The following is a 15,214-nucleotide window of genomic DNA, read 5'->3' as shown; positions in this document are numbered from 1 at the left end:
GATGCACTGCTATCAAGCAGCTGGACTAACAGTAAGTGAGTCAGCCAACCTGGTAGGTGTGTCTGTGTGTAGCCAGTGGTGAAGCTGGTTCTCATTTTTCCCCTGGCATACACAACACATGGACATCCTGTTTTTACATCAAAAAGGAACACTGCCGAAAGCATTAGCTTGTGACCAACTCTTTACAAAATTACATGATCTGGGGGACTCAAGGCTTGTAGAAATTTACTATCTTAAACTGGGGTTTCCAGACAACACACACCATGGGGCCTCACACTTCGCTAAAGTATTTACAATCATCTCAGCATTCTTTCATAAAGCAGCAATGCATATGTGGAATTTAATTAAAATTGATTAATCTACATTAGTGTATATTAGGCAGACCCTGACTCTCACACAATAGCTTTTGTGTGTAACCTGTCAGACCTTGACCTTCCATGTACACAAATGATGTCACTGAAAAACAAACTCTTAAGTGGACCAAATTAAAACATCCAAATGGTTGCTTTCCCAAATATTAATAAATCCATTTCTTAAAATCAATAGCCAGCCCTAGATCCCAACTCTTGTCAAGAATGTTCAGACATGAATGACAATCCCTCAAGCTCTGAAGGTGCAAGTCCCAGTTCTGGTTTGAAATAGTTTCAGACAAGAGCAAATCTCTCAGCTTCGAGATAGAGTCATCAGCCAGCTCCCCACCATGACTACCAGCACCCCCACATCTCCATCGGGCACACAAAACTCAAAACGGTCAACCAGTTTACCTATCTCGGCTGCACCATTTCATCAGATGCAAGGATCGACAATGAGATAGACAACAGACTCGCCAAGGCAAATAGCGCCTTTGGAAGACTACACAAAAGAGTCTGGAAAAACAACCAACTGAAAAACCTCACAAAGATAAGCGTATACAGAGCCGTTGTCATACCCACACTCCTGTTTGGCTCCGAATCATGGGTCCTCTACCGGAACCACCTACGGCTCCTAGAACGCTTCCACCAGCGTTGTCTCCGCTCCATCCTCAACATCCATTGGAGCGCTTTCATCCCTAACGTCGAAGTACTCGAGATGGCAGAGGTCGACAGCATCGAGTCCACGCTGCTGAAGATCCAGCTGCGCTGGATGGGTCACGTCTCCAGAATGGAGGACCATCGCCTTCCCAAGATCGTGTTATATGGCGAGCTCTCCACTGGCCACCGTGACAGAGGTGCACCAAAGAAAAGGTACAAGGACTGCCTAAAGAAATCTCTTGGTGCCTGCCACATTGACCTCCGCCAGTGGGCTGATAACGCCTCAAACCGTGCATCTTGGCGCCTCACAGTTTGGCGGGCAGCAACCTCCTTTGAAGAAGACCGCAGAGCCCACCTCACTGACAAAAGGCAAAGGAGGAAAAACCCAACACCCAACCCCAACCAACCAATTTTCCCCTGCAACCGCTGCAACCGTGTCTGCCTGTCCCGCATCGGACTTGTCAGCCACAAACGAGCCTGCAGCTGACGTGGACTTTTTTCCCCCTCCATAAATCTTCGTCCGCGAAGCCAAGCCAAAGAATATAATTAAATTATCAATACTTACAACATTAGCCACTGGATGTGCTTTACTAAAAGGTTTCAAAAATAACACGATTGTGATGCATTTTGATTCACGAGTATGAACATTTATTTCCTCTTTTTACTCCAGATGGCTTCCTGCACAACTGGCTCTTCACACTTTTCCTGACAAACAATGGCCTTCCACAAAATAAGCTTCCTTTTTTCCCCATTACCTGAAAGGGGAAAGGTTTAGAGGGACATGAGGGGGATTTTCTTCACAAAGAGAGAGGTGAGAGTGTGGAATGAGCTGCTAGCTGAGATGAATGCAGGATCAATTTTAATTTTTAAAGAGGAATTTGGACAGGTGCATGGATTGGTCGGGGTGTAGGTCAGTAGAACTAGGTAGAATAATAGTTCGTCTCGGACTAGAAGGGCTGCAGGGCCTATTTCTGTGCTGTACTGTTTTATGGTCCAATAAATATATGCATTAATTTGCAGTGTCGTTTGTATTTATTAAGTTTTTAATGTACACAATTGTATTTTTTTTTAATGAAGTACCATTTTGCTGCAGCAAGAATTTTAGTGCAAATGTGCATTGAACAATAGGACAATAAACTCATTATCATAGCCAATGAACTAAATGATCCCTGATTCAACATTTCTATGGCTTCCACTACTCCATTTCCACTACTGTTATGGCTTTGTTTAATGTTGCTGATGGAATAAGGACAAATAACTAACTGTTCCCAATTATGCTTGACTCTTAATTGCATCATCGCAAACAGAAATTCACTAAGTTGAGCTGTTTCAAACTAATACAAAAATTGACTTGTTTCATTTACTTTGACAAGAACACTTTAAAAGAAATTGTTTGAATTGAATGGCAACCTTCCTTTTTTCTAAAATTGTGGATGATACTATAGACTTGTACAGATTGCACAGGTAGATAGTTTCAGATATATATCTTAAACACTCAATAACTCTTTCCAAGAGACAGCTAAGAATCAATCACATTGATGTTTGGAGTCACATATAGACCAGAGGGAGCAATACAACAGGTTTCCCTCATAGGTTTTAAATTAAAGCAGATAACCTTTTTAAAAATGACAATTCTGCAGTCCCTAGACTGCAACATTTTGAATTAAAAACCAAGTTAATTCTTTAAATTCTGATTCCAGTGGAATCAGAGAAGGTGGACCAGGAAGAGCAGGATTGACCAGATGAACGATGTGCAGCAATAGGAAAAGGTTGAATTGGATAAACAAAAGGTGAGGAAGAAAGAAATGAGGTCCAGGAATGCTGGAATGGAGAAAGAAAAGCTGTAGGTAGTGGAATCTTGAAGAAGTCATAATGTCAGACTGTACCCATGTGTAGAAATGGCGAGTTAACGTTTAAGGTTTTAACCCTTTTTCAGTAGGTGAATTTATATATTTTAAGGGGCAGGAAAAACTGGGTAGAGGCTCAAACGCGATAAAGTATAGGAAAGAAGGTGTGGGCGATGAAGAGACAGGAAAAGCTATTAGAATGGGGAAATGTTAAGAGAGAAAAAGGTAGGAAAAAATAAAAAATAAGAGTTGGGAGGTAAAGAGAGAGAGGATGCAGTAAGAAACGTCGTGTCGGGGCACCGGGTAGGAGCGAGGAGGCGAGATGGGTGGTGAGGAGGAGCCACTCCTTTCCTCCGTTTGGGCCCAGGGCTTCTCTCACACCTCCACATTCGCAGCCGTGATGAGGATGTCAATCGCCCTCGTCCACAAAATCATCCCTTCCAAGCAAGCAGAGCCACGGCCTCTCGCCCATTCCTCCCACCATAACAATCACAGAAAGGGGGGGGGAGAAAGAGGAAAAACATTTCCATCTCACCATCAACCCGTCGTTAAACTCCCACTGCTCCGCCAGCACACTTCCGGTATCTTCACTTCCGCCCCGCTCTTCTGTGCCTGGACCCCCAACTTTGTGGCTCGTTGTACGTCAGTCCCGCCCCGCAGATTGTCACTTGGACGGGTCGTTTCCGTTCCTCATCCGCTGGGCGTCACGCCAAATCGATCCCTTCACTGGGTTGTCTCTACTCTGACGACAGGTCATTGACCTGAAATATAAATGTGGCCTCTCTGCAAATGCTGCTTGACCTAATGAGAGTTTTAAGCTCGTTTGTTTTATTTTATTTCTCCCCTTTTGGCGCTTCTCCTCTTCCTTTTGGAATTATTTTTGGTTTTAAATTTCAGAGGAAGTGCCTCGGGGGAAATCTGCAGTGAATTCCCAACACACTCTTGTCCATCTTCTATAAACCTTAACTCAGACAAATCTGTCATCTGTATCCTCGATCACATCATCCCTGAGTGCAAGGAATAAGACAGAGCTGGGCACTGATAGACGCGTGGGAATATTATAACTATTATGAAGATGTGTGGCTCAAAAGACGGCAAGATTGGAAGCCTAACATTCCTGGTAACAAACTTCATAGACAAGGTAAAAAAAAATTGGATTAAAACTGACTCAATATAGGTTAAAGAAGCAATCACAACTCTGAGAATGATATGTGGATTGACCTAAAAAAAACAAGACATGGGATAGTCAAATCTCCAAAAAGTCCAAGACAGCGGAAAGAGAAACTGTGTGTAAAATAGTAGGGTAGCAATGGTGTAGGATTTCTGGTAACCTAACATTACCTTGGAGATAGTCATGGGAAAAGGATAACTTAGATCTATGTTGAAACCACAACAAGAGAAGATGATCATTTTGAATTTAGTTTTGGGCACAGGGGTGGCCAACCTTTTAATATAAACATACAGCATGGTAACAGGGCATTTCAGCTCACGATCCAAGCCACCTAATTAACCTACACTCCCGGTGTGTACTCGTGGGACAAAATGGCCTATCCTCAAGCTGTATGTCTAAATTAAAAATTTAAAGGTTGGCCACCCTTGGCTTAGGGGATGAAACTAGGCAGGCGCAAAAAGTACCAGTGGGAAGGCATACTTATTGTCGAGCATATCATTGTATTATAATAATTATATTATGCATAGTAATGGAGAATGGCAAAGAATGAAATTGGGGTATAGATTCTCAATTGGTGTAAGGTCAATGTTACTAGATTACTAGAAGTGAAATTGCAAACTGGATCAGGTAAACATTTTTTTATTTAGAGATACAGGATGGTAACAGCCCCTTCCGGCCCACAAGCCCATGCTGCCCAAATGCACCAATTAACCTACAAACTCCATACATTCGGGAGGGTGGGAGGAAACCAGAGCACCTAGAGGAGTCATGGGGGAAAACACAAATTCCTTACAGCCACCACTGGATCTGACCCATTTGCTGGTGCTGTAGGTGTATTGCACTAACTGCTACGCTAACCCTACCATTTAAAGTAGATTCATCTGGAAGCACAAAGGAGATTTAAGGATTTTAGGATGAATGTGTATCCAGCTATATCCAGAGCTTCTGGATATAGAGGGTTGGACAAAGGAGAGAAGGAAAGCATGTGTCAGACACGACTCTCAATACACCTTAAAGCCCAGAACTACGCACAAGCTCTCAATGTGAAAAATTAGGAATGTAAGAAGAGGGTGTAAAAAATGTGCAACTTTTTTTTCAAATGCTAAACATGTTTCCTAAGTACATAAAGAATGAAAAGATAGAGATGTAGATAAGATTCCTAATGAATTTTTATGTGACTATGTTGTCAAAGAAGGTGTTGATGGCAAATGAAATGTTGGTCATGGAAACATAGGAGGTTTATCATGTTTGAAAAAAGTAAACTTACTAGATGAAATCCTCTCTGGCTTTAGGAGTGCCAATAAAACATGCATATGTACCTTTGTTCTCTCTCTAAAGTTGGTCCTTCCAATGCACTGCACTGCTGACCAATCTCCCATTTTCCACGCGACATAAGCCAACTTCAGAGAAACTGCTGGTGCTATGTCCTAAACATTTACCTCATGTTCTCACTGGCTTTCCCTTTGATACTGACTTGATTTTACAAGTTACAATTCTTGTTGTTTAATCTTTCCAAGGAATTTAAGACCCATTCTTTTTCCCTAAAATCCCTCATTTTTATCTGCACTGGAGAAATGGAAGAACACAGTGGGTGAAGCAGCATCAACGGAGGCAAAGGGATGATCAGTGTTTCAGGTAGAGACTAAATGCAGAGGTGCATCCCTGGTGTAGAACTTAAGAGTTCTTATAGCAGTTAGCTGTTTGCTCCAGACTCCAGCATTTGTAGTCTCTGTTGTCTCTACTGGCAGAGGTTACTGGAAGCCAAGATTCTGACTTCTGGAATTCCCTCCCTAAACTTTTATTTTCCTCTAGACCTTTTGATGCTCCATCAATAACACAAAAAGACTGGAAGTTATGTAAAACTGTCAGGCTTTTATTCACAATAGAATGGAGGCACTTCCATGCTGGTCAACTTTCTTGAACTGGGGATGGGGCTGTGAAACAGTCACCTTTATTCAGGCTTCTGTGGGAGGGGCCACAGGTACAATCAGCCAATGGGTGGGTCCAGACAGATAAATGTACGTACAGTGGTTTACCACATTCACCCCTAAAAGGGTTTGGTGGGGTGAAGTGCATCAGATGTTATCATACATAAAGTCTTTCAGGCAGTCTGATCTTCTGCTGTGACCATAGTAGTACCGGCTGTGGCTGCGTCGCAGTGATGGGGTCCTGGACAGTGTGGGGTGCCTGTTTGCAGTCGTCGGCATTGGTTTGGTGGATGCATGGCAACGAGTCTGGCATGCCATCCGTTGGGGCTGGAGTAATATGCCATGCCCATGGCGCATCATGGGTGGCAATAGGTGAGGGGGTGATTGATAATGTTCTCTGGAACCCCTGAGGGCACCAGGCCCCATACAGAGATTGTTTCTTCGTGCCCATTGGGGTATGCCACATAGGCGTATTGGGGATTGGCGTGTAGGAGGTGGACCCTTTCAACCAGTGTCTCGGACTTATGGGTCCTCACATGCTTCTGGAGTAGGACCGGCCCTGGGGATGTCAGCCAGGATGACAGTGTGGTCCTTGTTGCAGACTTCCTGGGGAAGGAAAACATTCTTTCATGTGAAGTTGCATTGGTGGTGGTACATAGGAGTGATCTGTTCGAGTGGAGTGCCTCAGGGAGGACATCTTACCAGCAGGAGACTGGAAGGCCTGTAGACTGCAGGGCTAAAAGGATGGCCTTCCAGACAGTTGCATTCTCCCTTTCCACCTGCCCATTCCCTCAAGGGTTGTAGCTGGCAGATCTGCTCATGGTGATGTCTCTGGCCAGCAGGTACTGGTGCAGACAATAAGTGAGGGGGGGGCCCATCATACTCAATTGTCATGCTTTTAAGGTGGCATTGAAAGTCCAGTCCCAGTAGCATAGCAGCATAGAGCTGTGACATCACCAGGAGTTTAAAGTCTTTGTAGTTTGTGACCCGCATGGTCAGGGTCACTACACAGTAGCCACGGACATCAGCCATATTGGACTTTGAGGCCAAGGAGACTTTGTGATTCACTGGCTTAACCGTGAAGGTGTAGTGCTACACCGTCAGGGTGGAAGATGATCTCCATGCTCTCACTATTGAACAACAGCTTATCATGTAGCCATTTACCTGGTTGTCCATCATCGATCTGGCGAGTTACCTTGATTCAGCGTGATGGAGGCCAGTGTTGGGTCGCTGTCTGTAGATGTGGTGGAGTGTTTGTGTATTCAGTTGCAAGATGGCAGCATCCAAGATGACGGTCCCCATGGCTCACACACAGTGCTGGTGGGTCTCAAAGATGGCAGCAACCAAGATGGCAGTCCTCACGGCTCACACATGGCATTGCTGGGTCTCAAAGATTGAGGCATCCAAGATGGTGATCTCCATGACCCGCACGTGGCGCTGCTGGTTTGGGGTGGCTTGGACTTGCACACCTTCACTTCCAGCAGTTGGAAAAAACTGCATCTTTCGGCGCCAGCGTTTCCTCAGGTGCTTGCTCAGGCTGCAGAAGTAGCACCTCGGGTGCTCAGAGAGTATAGTGGCCGAGGTTGGATCGCTGGCAGGAAATGGCAATAGCGATGTTAGGTGCACTACAGCAGCTGTTGTCGGAATGCTGGTGGGATGTGGCAATTGTGGTGCATCCCGAGATGGTGGTGCCCGGGGAAACCACGAGGCGGCCGTGTTGTCGGCCAAGTAGACTTCCGTATTGTGGAGGGCTACCTTTAGTGTGCCTGCCAGTTTGACCGCCCTCTGCAAGTTGAGTTCACCTTGCTCCAACGGTCTCTGACAGATGTAGTTGGACCTGATGCTGCGACATACACATCTCTAATTGGGTCCTCTGTGTTCTCTGCGGCTGTCATGGCCTTGCAGTCACAGACCCATCTGAGAATTCACAGGCTGGAGGTACTCAGCTCTCAATTCCCTGGATCGCTGTTTTTGGGTAGCCAGGAGGTGTCTCGCATAGACTTTGTTTTATTTTCCTCAGGTACTGGCCTTTCAGAATGTCCATTGCCTCCGGATATGACGCAGTGTCCCTGATCAGTGAGTATACCAGAGGCCTGACCCAGGAGTGTAATACCTTCAGCTTGTTGTTCTCAGATCAAACGATGGCAGATGATACCTGCAGGAACATTTTGAAGCAACACAGCCAGAATTTGAAGTTGGTGGAAGCTTGAGGTGATGGAGGGTCAATTTCCAACTTCTCCGGCTTTAGGTTCTGCTCCATTGTCAAAATTTATTGTGAATAAAATTGATCCACCATAAATAATTCCAAAAGACTAGAAGTTATGCAACACTGATAAGCTTTTATTCACAATAGAATGGAGGGATGTCCATGCTGGTTGACTGTCCTGATCTGGGGAGGGGGCTGTGGAACAGTCACCTTTATTCAACGGTCTGTGGGAGGGCCCACAGGTAGAATCAGCCAATGCGTGTGTCGGTTACCATACTTTCCAAGACTCTCTTTAAAACCCAGACTTTTGACCAGTCATTGTCAAATTTTGTTGGTGATCCTTCCTGTTAACTACTTAGGAAAGCTTTGCAAAGTAGTAGATGCTAAATAACAGTCTTTGTTGTCTTGAAACTGGCATGGATCTATTTGTCAAAACCTCAATGAGAGTTATGTCATAGAGATTTTAATTTTCATGTTTTTGCCCAACCCATAAATTAGCAATCTTGAAAGATCAGATAATACAAGATCAGGAAGAAATTCATGGCTCAGTAGAGGTAGGATTCTGAGAACTACGTAAAATTATTTAGCCTCTACAATTCCTTGACCGACTGTTTGCAGCTCTGTTCTAAGTTTATGATGTATTGGGCTATTGAATTACGCAGAATATGTTTACAATTTTTTTTTTATTTCTCATGAACAGATTCAACAAAATAGCGGAATGACAGAAATACAGTCTGTGCAAACTCCATAACGAACACTTCCAACAATTGCAGTTTTAAACATACTTATGATCAATATCTGGCAGACTAATTGTTAAGGTAATGTAACATTATTTCTTATGCAGCATACTTTCACTGCAAAATATGTTTTGCTTGGTAGTTTTAATACATGGTGTGAATAGTACAACATTGCAAAACAGGTTTTGCTTGGTCATTTTAATACATGGTGTGAATATTATAACAGATTTGTCATTCAGGAAATATTGGTCGGTTTTCCTGTGGCCTAGTTTCCTGTGTGTCTTTGATGGCAAATGGAGCAACACAAGATGAATCTACATAGAAGCATTGGATTTGAATTGTATTGCTGTCACCTGTTGGAAAATAATCATACTGTTCACTCTGGTAATGAATGATCTTCTCTGAATGGCAGAGAACACTTGTCTTTAAATTAACAGAAATTACTGCAATTGAAATTCAATCCAGTTTGTATATTTATATCCTAGCATTGGTCCAATATTATTGCCAGTAGAAGTGTAACTGTTTGGTGCTACAGCAGGGATCTCAGGTGAGGAGGTGTCTTAGTGGTTAGAATGAGAGCACTATATGTGGTTAAAGTGTAACAGGGGAGCGATGTGTACTGTGTCAGACTGAACAGCAGAGTTCCCATTCAGACCCTAACCTGTGGTGAAGCAGACCATCTCAAATAGTTGTCCATTGCCTGGAACTTCATTCCCAATGAATGTCTAGTAATTCAGATGTTATCTGTCAGACATTACTGTGTTGAGGAGTGGGATTGCCTTTGTTACTGTCTGAATTTGCTGGACAGAAAGATAAAGGAAGGTATAGGGGGTCAATAGTACTGATGAATTTGGATCTCAAGTGTTGTCAGGAAGAGAGAAAACTAGAATAAAAAGGCAGTAGATCCTTAACTTATAGTTCAACATGGGATGATTCCATCAGTTAGTTCATTGAACTCTCAAAATGATTTCAACTTGGTGCTCAGTTTTTGGGACCAAGATGAAGTTAGTAGAGATCATTTTAAATCCATCCTTTACAACCAACATAGCAGATGCTGAAAGACTTTACTAATTTTCCTTTGGATTTCTAGCTCAATACTTGAACATTCTCATCTTTTTACATATCTGACCATCAAAGCACCAAAGGCAGAAATAATTCTATAGCAGTGTTTTTTTAATGCTCCAAGGTGCTCTTAAATTAAGTTCTTCAAACTTTGATGCATATTTCTCACTATCGGTTTTAAAGTGCTCGAGTTTTGAGTGAAAATCAACTCTTTGCCAGTATTTGGTAGTCAAACTTTGTGTTAGTATTATTAGAGGTGTTACGTTATTCCAGTGACTGCCATATGCAGACTTACCAATGCCCCAAGTGATAGCAGCCCCACAGATATTTCCCTAATTATTCTTTGGTTTGGTTTGGGTTAATGATTTTCAGTGCAGTGATAATAATGATCCATGGTCCTGAAATACAAATGTTTTGTGTTGGGTCTGTTATGGGGCTTGCAGAGAAAAAGCACAAATCAATATGAGAGAAAAGGAATTAATAAAGGGAATGGAAATCTTTCAGCTTTGGGGGACATGGATGGTGAGTTGTTGAGGGTATTCAAGGCAGAAGTGAACAGAGTTTTGCCCTCACGAGGGAATCAAGGGGAAAATGCAGCTATGGTGAACAATCAAGTGTGACCTTACTGAACATAAAGGCATTAGAGGGTATTCTTGTAATTGGATCAGAACAAGATCAAACAAAGAAATCCAGAGAGGCATGATCAACTTAGGAGAGGATGAATGGAAATAAAAGTAAGAAAGAAAGTGGTGATAAAACGGCAACAGAGATAATTTGAGGTAAAGAAGAAAGAATGGAAAGCTGAGAAAAGGTAGAAGATGAATGAAAACAGATAAATAAAATAGCTACTGAGGAAGAAGAGGACACCTCATGTATGTATCAGGGAGTAATAAACCACATAAATGCGGCAATGAAAATTAGTTAAACTAATTATTGTAAATGCAATTTCAACTTGGAAGCTGGGAAGCTGTAATTTTTTTTTAAGATGACTTGAAGCTTAATTCTTTGATGTGTTTCCTGTGGTTTCTGCCATGTTCCACAAGGCTGATTTCTCAGGCTTCTGGAACAAACACATGCAATGAAAAGTGTGCTGTCATTGTCATTCACTATTAGAAAAATGCACTGCTACAACTTGCCGGCACCTCACTGACAAGCTCCCATGGGTCATCGGAAGGGACAAAAATGTTTTACATTTTTCATTCCATCAAGATTCTATTTCAAGTAATGGTGGAAGATTGGAAGAAACATCATAGAATTTATTCCTTCATGCAATTTTTCTCCAGACACAAAAGAATCAACTGTCTCTTGACCTTATGATACTATTGGCCCCCTTTTGCGGTCCATTCTGCAGCTCCTGAGTAGTCCCTATTTACCCTTCCCTTTTCTAGGCTTGAGGCTGCATCTCTCAGCATCCTAATATACACTAAGAAGGTTAAACTTGCACTAACTTCCATTGAACAAAATATATTGGCGGAGATGGATTTCACATGTTGGGCTGTGGTGGACAGAATCTGAATAATACAAGTTTTTCTCTCCGTTCCTCAGAGAGATAGGCTCCCAAGGGTAGATGGTCGGTCTGCATAAACCAGTTTTCATTAGTAATCATTAATTAGGTTAGCAAGGTTAGTAGAGTGGCAAGCACACCTGGTGCTTGTTATTAGTTTGTTGGATAAGATGCAATGCAATATAAAACTAACATACAGACACATGAGAATATGGGTCTGCAATCCCCCCAAAAAAGAACCATCAGGAATTTCCTGTTTGCAAGCATTACATTCCCTCTTCTTTGCAAGCATTCAGCAGAAATGTGTCTTGCTTAAAAATTTCAACAGATTGTGCTTCTCAAAAAGGAGAATTGGTGCTATAATCTGGAACACTTCCCATTTTAGAGTATGACAGTGGTTGAATGTAATGTTTCACTTGACTGCATCTAACAGCCCAGCCTCTGCAAAGCACCTGTGAAGAGTCACCCTAGGGCTTCCATGGCTATTTATTCAAATTTCAATTCAATTTAGACATCCAGCATAGTAACAGGCCCTTCAGCCCATAAGTCCATGCCACCCAACAACACCAATTGATCTACAAACCCCATACATTTTAGGAGGAGGAGGAACTGGAGTACCTAGAGGAACCTCACACAGTCATGGGAGAACGTACAAACTCCTATGGACAGCGTTAGATTCAAACCAGAGTTGCTGGTACTGTAATAGCATTGCTTGTGGGTATATAGTTGATTGCTATGGATCTGCATTTAGCTGGATTGAACAGGTCTGATTCATTTGATCTAACCTGCTACACCTATTAGTTGTTGACAAACTCATCGATTTTATTGGAAATGGGGACAACAGTGACAAGAGCTGCCTCCTCTCTTAAAAAAAATGCTGCAGTAGTTAATTATTCAGTGCGTCAAAATCTTGTTCAATGCAAAAAGAATTAAAGAATGCCCCAAGGAAGAAGACAGCTAGGAAAAGTCCCATTACTCAGGCCTTAAGCAGCTGTCAAAAATGGATTTCAGCGATGTGGAAGAGGCTAGAATTAGGGCCCCACAGAGTTGCTGGAATAATGGAGGTTACAGAAACAGGGAGAGAGCAAGGCCATGAAGAGAGTCTCAGGACTCATGGTTGTATGCTTGTTTCAGGAATCTATGTTGGCCTCAACAATCAGTTCATTAGAATTTGATTGTTTAAAATGGCATATGCTGTGGAGGCAGACGCTTCAATTATTTGGCAAAGTCAGCGCTGGCACACATGTGAAAGCACAGCTGTACTGCATCTAGAGCACAGACACAAGTTGCTACCAGCAAGCAATACTTGTTCCCACTGCTCCCACCCACATTTGAGGAACAATAATGCATGAAGTGCAATGAGAGCAGAAACCTTAAGGAAGATGCGGCTCACTTGTAACCTTTTTTGAGTGCACATATACACAAGACACTAGTTATGTTCCGTGCTGAAGGTTTGCACTTGGGAATTGTTTGAGCTGCCAGAGATTCCTGATGCTACAACACATTTAAAGGGGCACCATTGGCCTGCTATGTACACAAATCTTTCTGTTTGTCACCTCTGTTATGGCGTGGAATACCACTTATTCTTTTCAAGTCCCTTTCCTCTCAAATCCACCCATCAAATTTGCCTCTTCATCGCCTTTCTTGAAGGCCTGGACTTGTGCGAAGGACAATCCCATGGCTGCCTCTGCTCCAATTAGTACAGTTACATGAAAGAGCAGGGCAAGATAGCTATTGGCCCAGTAGGAAGCACCAGCTAGAAATTTGAAGTTGGAATTCTTGCCTCGTTATTCCGCCAATTTTGCACTCCCTTCCCAACTCAGATTGGAAAGGCAAGTCTCAAACACACCCGTGTTTTTGAGCTGTGCTTGCAAGAGCCCATCCCTGTATGCAAGTCTTCTATTTTAAGTATATGAAGCAGATTTAGAATTATTTCAATGATCAGCAAATCTGGACAAGCTCCAAGACTTGGCCAGACAGTTCCTCCACCTAGGCCAGCAGTGCCCCTTTAAAAGGTGGACTTTCGATACCACGTTTGAAAGAAACATGTTTGTTAACAGCCCTCAGCAGTGACAAACCATTCAAGCTTCCATGCACTATAAAGCTGGGAAGAGCTCCTTCCATTGTTAGTAAGCAGATAACCATTAGTGGTGTTAGTAATGGTTAGTAAAAACCAGATTCACCTGGTTGAGAGTATTAGTACATCTTTACTTTTAGATAAGTATCTGGGCCTCTTATTAAAATTCAGGAAATGTTCTGTATCTCCCGACAACTTTAACCCATTCATTGATCCCGTATTTTGTATTTATCACCCTTTCAGGACTTGGTGTATATTGAAATCTTCCGAGTTCTTCCCATCTGGAAGCACAACCCAAGTTTTTCCTCCACCCCTGGCCAAGTTTCACTGAGTTGATGGAGGTAGTTAGCATGGTTGCCCAAACAATTATTCCTTGTGTAAGTCTGCAGAGTGGATCAGTCAGCCATTTACCACGATATGAAGGGTTGCCAATGGTCCAAATTTGACTGGTATCTCCAGGAGACAAAAAAAAAACTAATCTTGGGGCAATCTAGAAAAACAATCAAGGCTTCACAAAATTCTGTTCTTTTTGAGATAATATCTTTGACAATTTAAAATATTGTTGATTGATTGGAATGTCAACACACCATCTGATTGGTTAATAGGGAATCTATTCATTTTCTGTTTGGAGCATGTACTCGTACTGACCAATAGTGAGACTAGAGGGATGGGCAATGCAATTGGAGACATCATGTGAGATCCAGAGTTGGCAACCCTACTAAAAGAGGGGCGATGACGGGGCTTAGTAGAGTCAAAGAGCCAATTCTGATCTTCCCCTCACCTGATAGCTACATTCCATTTCAAATGCCATTTATCACTGTCAGTGATTTCTCTCTTGTATGTGTAGGTAGAGCTCATTCTCTCTAAGCCAATGATTGGCATTAACAGTGGGCAAAGGAGTTAAGGGTTATGGGGATAAGGCTGGAAAGGGGTACTGATGGTAGTGATCAGCCATGATCTGTAAAATGGCGGTGCTGGCTCGACAGGCCTACTCCAGCTCCTATTGTCTATTGTCTATTAACAGTGGAAAGCATGGCTGGTTTATTTCCACCCTGCTGCAGACAACTGTTGCTGTATGGTTGACCCCCTTGCCGCTGTATTCAAATCTGCAGCCTTCTGCTTTGAATGGTGTAAGTGTAGACCAGGCAGTGTATTCAGTTTCATAACAGCAGGAACTGCAATGACAAAGCCATTTTGGGACCACAGATTGCCAATTAACATCGAGTCCATCCTCAAAGAGTTAAAAACCTTGTGCAACAATACATTCCAACTGCTAGGAAGTTGTGCAACAGTAGGAATGTTTAATTTGGAATGTGAGATTCCCATTGAGTTTAATCAACAGGCAAGATTACCCTTGCATGCCTGACTTCAATGCAAGGCAGGCATGGACCAGATTTAAAAAGGACAATGTTATCCAATCACAAGAGGATGAATTTGCACAATATGCTGTTCATGCGTTGATTATTTTGTTTCACAGAGTGGCAGGACATATATTGATTGCACAAGAATACTGAACCCCAATACAGGCTGACGCCACCCCTGAGCATCTTCTATCTGACGATGCCTTGGGTATACCTACCTAGTGCGTCAATCCTGGATTAAAAACGGGTCCATGATGGTGAAAGGGTTAAAGTACAAACAACAAACCACTTGCGATTATAGTTTTCAGACT

At 42.7% G+C, this 15,214-nt stretch overlaps 2 protein-coding genes across 9 annotated transcripts in view; one reads left to right on the top strand and one right to left on the bottom strand.

The window, feature by feature from the left end:
- Nucleotides 1–3,468, bottom strand: part of kctd10 (potassium channel tetramerization domain containing 10) — a 71,167-nt gene extending 67,699 nt beyond the window's left edge. For 4 of the 5 annotated variants that reach the window (XR_011356117.1, XM_069932700.1, XM_069932697.1 and 1 more), the window contains exon 1: nucleotides 3,393–3,468. Coding sequence is in view for 3 of the 5 variants with exons in the window: in XM_069932700.1 (XP_069788801.1) it covers nucleotides 3,393–3,395 (3 nt within the window). In the remaining 2 variants the exon portion in view is untranslated. Of the gene's footprint in view, nucleotides 1–1,575; nucleotides 1,761–3,392 lie in introns of those variants that run through there. The other variant, XM_069932699.1, reaches the window with a different exon arrangement.
- Nucleotides 3,469–3,582: 114 nt separating this feature from the next.
- Nucleotides 3,583–15,214, top strand: part of LOC138761092 (beta-crystallin B1-like) — a 105,752-nt gene continuing 94,120 nt past the window's right edge. The window contains exons 1-2 of one of the 4 annotated variants that reach the window (XM_069932683.1): nucleotides 3,583–3,998; nucleotides 8,863–8,980. The gene's annotated coding sequence lies outside the window, so the exon portion shown is untranslated. The other 3 variants (XM_069932686.1, XM_069932684.1, XM_069932685.1) reach the window with 3 other exon arrangements.

The sequence above is a fragment of the Narcine bancroftii genome, chromosome 4, assembly GCF_036971445.1.
Source record: "Narcine bancroftii isolate sNarBan1 chromosome 4, sNarBan1.hap1, whole genome shotgun sequence".
NCBI lineage: Eukaryota > Metazoa > Chordata > Chondrichthyes > Torpediniformes > Narcinidae > Narcine > Narcine bancroftii.
This window is presented reverse-complemented; position numbering and strand designations above follow the sequence as displayed.